At 47.8% G+C, this 6,160-nt stretch overlaps 1 protein-coding gene across 1 annotated transcript in view; it reads left to right on the top strand.

Moving 5' to 3' along the window:
* Positions 1-6,160, top strand: part of TTC13 (tetratricopeptide repeat domain 13) — a 42,731-nt gene that overhangs the window by 14,128 nt on the left and 22,443 nt on the right. Inside the window, exons 7-8 of the mRNA XM_015560005.1 lie at positions 2,245-2,361; positions 3,401-3,511. Coding sequence (XP_015415491.1) covers positions 2,245-2,361; positions 3,401-3,511 — 228 coding nt within the window. The remainder of the gene's footprint in view (positions 1-2,244; positions 2,362-3,400; positions 3,512-6,160) is intronic.

Genomic DNA, 6,160 nt, shown 5'->3' with positions numbered 1-6,160 from the left:
TGGTTTGTAAAACAACTGATGTGAAGACACAGGAGTGAATGTCTTTGCACATCTTTTTTTTTTTTTTTAATATATTTTATTGATTTTTCACAGAGAGGAAGGGAGAGAGACAGAGAGCCAGAAACATCGATGAGAGAGATACATCGATCAGCCGCCTCCTGCACATCTCCCACTGGGGATGTGCCCGCAACCCAGGCACACGCCCTCAACCGGAATCGAACCCGGGACCTTTCAGTCCGCAGGCCGACGCTCTATCCACTGAGCCAAACCGGCCTCGGCCACTTTTAATGCTTTTTAACAAAATGTATTCATTTTACTGTTTTCATGAGATAATAGTGAATATCCACGTTTCCTGTTGTGTTTATTTTACTGCACACTTAGCCACGTGGAATGCTTAGGGATTATGTTAATGTATTTAACCGAAATAAAACTTAACTTTAGTCATCTTGATCAGGTGGGATGTCATAGTTGAACTAAAGGAAGAAATTACTTCTTTTTCCTCTTTGGGGAGAGAAAACTTAGCAAGGAAGCACTAAGCATTTTATTTTATATTTTTAAAATATATTTTTATTAAGAGAGGAAGGGAGAGGGAGAGAGAAAAACATCAATGATGAGAGAGAATCATTGACGGGCTGCCTCCTACACTCCCTCTACTGGGGATCGAGCCCACAACCTGGGCATGTGCCCTGACTGGTTCATAGGTTAACGCTCAACCACTGACCCACACTGGCCATATTTTAGTAATTTACAACTATTTGTGATGATTTTGTTCTCTAAATTATAGTCTCTTAAATTAGAGTTCCGTTTCTTAAAGGGAATTTTATGTTTTATTGGGGATTTAGCTTTAAGAAGAAAATTCTTTCTCAAAAACAATGATATGATTCATTACCTCTGGTCTATGTTGGATTGTAATCCTGAGGTTCTTTCTTTCTCTCCTTTGGTGAGTGCGTGGTGGTTAAAACATGGATAAAGCATGACTTCAATTTCTAAGTTTACTTAGAAAAAAAAGAGTTATCTAGAAGCTTTAAAAATTTTGTATATCTAATAAAAAGCTAATTATGTATCCCAAAATGACATTGGTAATTAGAAAAGTAATTTTCAACTATCGCCCTTTTCCAGGTTTATTGGGCAATGATGTCACTACACGGCGATTTTTTCCAGCTAAATTATAGCATACCACTTACATATATATAAAAAATTACCTTAGGAGAACGGTTTTACTCTCTGAAATAGTCTATATTCATTGAACATAATGCAGCATTTTTAGTTACTCGGGTGATTATTCTGCCTATTGATTATGGTTCTGTACCGAGGGGTCAATAATCTGGGTAGGGATATTTTTCCTTCCAAACAGAAGCCCCGCCCACTCTGCCTGTGGGATTCTCAGGCCTAGGCTTTGTCCCTTCCTCTCCCTGCCACCGGCGATGTGCCCCCTCAATCCTCCGTTTTGCTGGTTGGCAGCTTCTGCAGAATAGGAAGCCAGTTAGTAAAACTTGATCAAAACAACCTGTATCATCAGGAGAAAACCAGTCCTAACCCAAGAACGTTTGCTTTGGAGAACGTGCTTGAGCTTGAGGCGTGCACACTGACACCCACTTGGGGCTTCCTCACGTCTTCTTGGTGTACCTTTGCCTTCCGCACTATCTCCTGTGGCGTCCTGTGGCCTGGACACACCGGTCACTGGGCCAAAGAGCTCTCCAGACAGGCTTGCCGATATGTCTCCCTGCGTCGCGGATCATGACTGTCGAGCTAAGCGTGAACACACCAGGGCTCACAGAACACCCGAAACCTTAGAAATGGTCATTTGGCACTTACTACCTCTGAGGACGTAGCCACAGGTCATGGACGGCTCTCTCTGGGCCCAGCCCTTTCTCTGTCTTAATGGTTCCCAGTTTTCTTTCCGATTGATTTTGACCCCACATTTGGGTCTGAAAGAGTAACTAGAGGTTGAGGGAAAAATGTTCACATTTCAAGAACCGCAGCATTGGTGCTAACCCAGAGCGTGGAACAGCCCCAAGGCCGTGGCCGCCGTCCCGGCTCCTTAGCCTTCCCCGGGGCGGACAGAGGCGAGGCCACTCAGCTTGCTGACCTTGAACCCCACTGCCCAGTGCACGGGGTCGAGGACTCTAGTCCGCGGAGGGAGTAATGCTGAGAGTGGGGTGTGCTGAAGTGTCACTGGAAACATCGGCAGTTCTAGGGTTGCTCACTGGGCGTTTTCTCTCCTGACCCTTTTTGGGTTTGTAGATTCTGTCCCCTCTGGGACGAATCAGTGAAGCGGTGAACGATCTGACGAAGGCCATCCAGCTGCAGCCCTCCGCCCGCCTGTACCGACACCGCGGCACCCTGTACTTCATATCAGAGGCGAGTCCTTTCTGCCCAGAAGCACTTCCTTGCGCGATGAGAAACACCGAGGTCACCTTGCCTCCTGCTTCCGGAAGATTTGGGTTTGGGGCCGCATAGTCATATGTTGGTGATACAAGACCGTTAGTTATAAGAGCATTTATTGTTATTTTTTCGCTGAAGTAGAACCCGTAGCGAAATATCAAGGACCAAGAACACATTTTCTTGCTTCAACTGTCAGTAGGAACTAATTCTGGCCGGGGCTTCGCTGAAGTAGAACCCGTAGCGAAATATCAAGTACCAAGCTTGAACTGTCAGTAGGAACTAATTCTGGCCGGGGTGGAGGGGAGTGGAGGGAGAAAGAGAGAGAAACAGAAGAGAAATTTGGTTCCTGGATTACACTTCAGCCTCTCTTGCGGTTGCCAGCGTAGGGAAGCAGGTGGGCCTGCTGTCAGTGTGATTATTCAACTTAGAGGTACAATCTGAATTCCTCTCGGTATCAACCCAGGAACCATGAGCTGAGCTAATGTGGCTCCCCAGGCTGCAAGTTCCTTCTGTGGTGACCCAGGTCTACCAGGCTTGTCTTTTATCATCACAGTGGCATTTCTGATGGCCCCAGTTATCTTTTTTGGGTTTATGTAATTTTTATAATAATTTTTAATGCAAAAAATAGATACTTTTAAAATCTCAGCATAGTACATGTGAAGGTCGATTTATAGCATAATTGTTTTAGAAGTGTTTAATACAATAACCTGTGAGTACCAGAAAATAATTTTTAAAGTTCCTCTAACAGGTTATGACTTTAATATTACTTAAAATAGTAATATTCTTTTAATAGTTGAAACAGTATCCTTATATTTGTCTGTCTTCCCATCTATTTCCTAAGAAAATCCACTATTTTAACAGTCTAAGCATTCCAGTTATTTATGGTCATGAAATGTTTCCTCTGAGGCTGAAAGGACAGAGAATAGATGGGGATTTTTTCTCTCCAGGTCCGAGGTAGGAAACGTCCAGGTGTCTAGCGAATGCTGCCTCACTCTCCCCACTCTCCCTCCCGCAGGACTACGCCACGGCCCACGAAGACTTCCAGCAGTCCCTCGCGCTGAACAGGAACCAGCCCATCGCCATGCTGTACAAAGGACTGACTTTCTTCCACCGAGGACTCCTGAAGGTGACCGTGGTGTGCGTGGTCTGCGGACTCTGCTCTCGCTGCGCGGTGGGGAGAATGCCGTGGAATTGAGTTTGGCGCAGACCCGACCCTGAGTCAGTGGTGAAACGCCTTCATTAAATGAATGAACTTCGTTTAGATACCTCTGTGTCCCTGGTGAACGGGTCTCTCCAGGCCAAAGGCAGTTCAGAAATCCAGGAAGTGGGTGATGGGTGACCCCTTATTTACGTGATTGTCTAGCACATTAGAAACCTACCAGGCAGTCTTGCATGGCAGATGGCACAGCTGTCCAGTTCAGTAGCTGTACCGGACAGTTTGGATGTTTTAGGGAAAAAAAAGCAAACATTTTCCTATTGGATTCTCTCTGTTTTATCTGTGTCTCAAGGATACTTAAGAAAGTGTATGTTCTGAGCATGTATTTCGATCAGCCTTTACTCTGAGGGTTCCCTGAGGTGGTGCTGTCGGCCAGAGGGAGAGCTGGCCACCCGCCAGCCAGGAGGAGGCCCGGCCAGAGGTGTGAGTGGCACTCCCTGCACCAGCCGGCCCAGAGCCAGCGCACATCCATAGAGACTGATGCATTCGAACGTAGTTTCTGTGTTCCCAACGGCTTCAAATCTTGATTCTGCTATGTCCCCTCTTTGGCAGAATGAGGTAGAGAGCTGTGCAGTCATTAGACAGGAACCCCGAAACCAAAGCCTCTTAAAAGCTGAAGAGAAATCACACATTGAAGATCTGTGGCGTCCGAGCATGCTGTAAGTGCAGTGGGCAGCCGATGGCCCTGGGCACCTCCCCAAGACGTCCACAGACACCCAGACTGAACCCGCCTCCCTGGGCTCCGACCCTCCCCCTCCCGCCTCTGTCCTTCCTCTGGTCCTCCTCACTCTGGGTAACCCTCGTCCCCACCCCTTCGATGGGCAGCTCTCGCCCCACCAGGCTCTCCAGCTGATAAGCTCCCTGACTGCCTTCTTCCTCGTCTCCACACCCAAACAGCCGCCCGGGCTGTCCTAGTTTGCTCTTACAGGTTTCTCCGAACTGCACCCTTCTTTTCTTTCCTGAGACACTGTCTCCGTTCAAGCCACCTGCTACTTGGCCTCTTTCTCCCCCATCCCCAGCCTGTCTGCTCTGCTGGTGCACAGCCGAGATCCTGTCTAGAGCCCATTTGTAGGCCGCACCCCTGCCTGCAGCCCCCAGCCCTCACTGCGAGCATGGCCCAGGTGACCACACTGGCCTGGTCCCCAACTCTTCTGTCTCCACTACTCCCACCCGAGCTGCCTGCACTCCTGCTGACCCCTTCCCCTCCCCCTGCCCCCAATTCTGAGCGCCCTGTCCCCCTGCACAGTCCCTTCCCGTCCACCAGGCTTCTGTCCTTCCCAAGTTCCTCTCCTCCACGTTCTCTGAGGCCCAGCCCACCACCCCTTCCTCTGGGAGCCTGTGCTGTACCTGGGTCAGGTAGCTGCGTCTCCCTCTATTCCCAGGACGTGGACGCGTGCCTCTATTGTAGTTCTTAGCGCGTATTCTAATAACCGGGGTAGATCCTAGCTTCTAACTCAACTGAGTGCTTAGAGGACAGAGGTGGTGACCTGCTCACCTTTGTCTCCCCTGTGCCTCACACTGCCTGGCACGTAGTAGGCGCTCAATACATGTTTGCTGAATCAAAATATAGTTGCAAAAGTTTTTCAAAGTCAAAAATACGTCATAACAGGAAGCCTTAGTTTACAGTGGTCTTGAACATTTCTTAAATACTGAAGTTACGGGTCCTCCCCTTTCTACCAAACAGTGTTCAGTTGAATTCCTTAAAGTGCACGTTGTCCTATTGTTGCCTGAGGAATATTTAGAAGCCAGCCTCTTGCCCTGCTGCCCGCTCCTCGCCCCTAAGAAAATCCAGAAGCAGCGAATGCGTGACTTTTTAAAGAATTAGGATTGTACTGCTTTTGCAAAATTATCTTGTGTGCCCACCAAATCATTAAATATTTATTGAGTGCCTACCATGTGCAAGGCATGTGACATTTTTAGTAGTTTTCTGCTCTGAACTGTCTCATCGAGGATGAAATGATGATCACAGAAGTTGTAAAGTCTTTCTCATTAAAGCGTGAGGCTCTGTAGCCATTCACTTACGCGAGACACTTGTTTTCCTGGGGAAATGTGTGAAATGTCTTCATAATCTTTATTACAGTCAACGAGCCAATCAGAATGAAAAAGACACTTGGTGCCGGTTTAAGCCTGGGATGTAGATTCTGAAACAGAAGGGTCCATTTTGTAGCGGTTTTCACAGGGAGAGTCCTACAGCGGCCAGCGCTGTGTTTGCTACGGCTCCTCCTGGCAGCAAGGTGCCCTGTGGCCCCCACTCCCTCAGCCACAGACCTGCCACGGTGCTGCCAGGAGCCAGGCCCCACACGCCCACCTTTAAGGTTTCTGTTTTATTTTGTGTCGCTGTTTCTTTTCCCTTGTAGATCATGGGAACCCTTCAGCCAGCCAGTATAGGGGCCTTTTCACTTGTTTTGTGAACAATTTCCCCATGGGCTTCCCCCCTTTTTGTTGGTTCTATTTTATTGCTGCTAGTTATGATCATCTGAGTTTTTCCCACAGCTGGTGGGCCTTGTGGTTCCACAGGGCTTTCATTCATGAAGGAAGTGATATTAATAGGAAAATGGT

Source organism: Myotis davidii, unplaced genomic scaffold (genome assembly GCF_000327345.1).
Source record: "Myotis davidii unplaced genomic scaffold, ASM32734v1 scaffold875, whole genome shotgun sequence".
NCBI classification, from domain to species: Eukaryota; Metazoa; Chordata; class Mammalia; order Chiroptera; family Vespertilionidae; genus Myotis; species Myotis davidii.
Note: the sequence above shows the minus strand (reverse complement) of the source record. Positions and strands in the feature narration are given on the sequence as shown.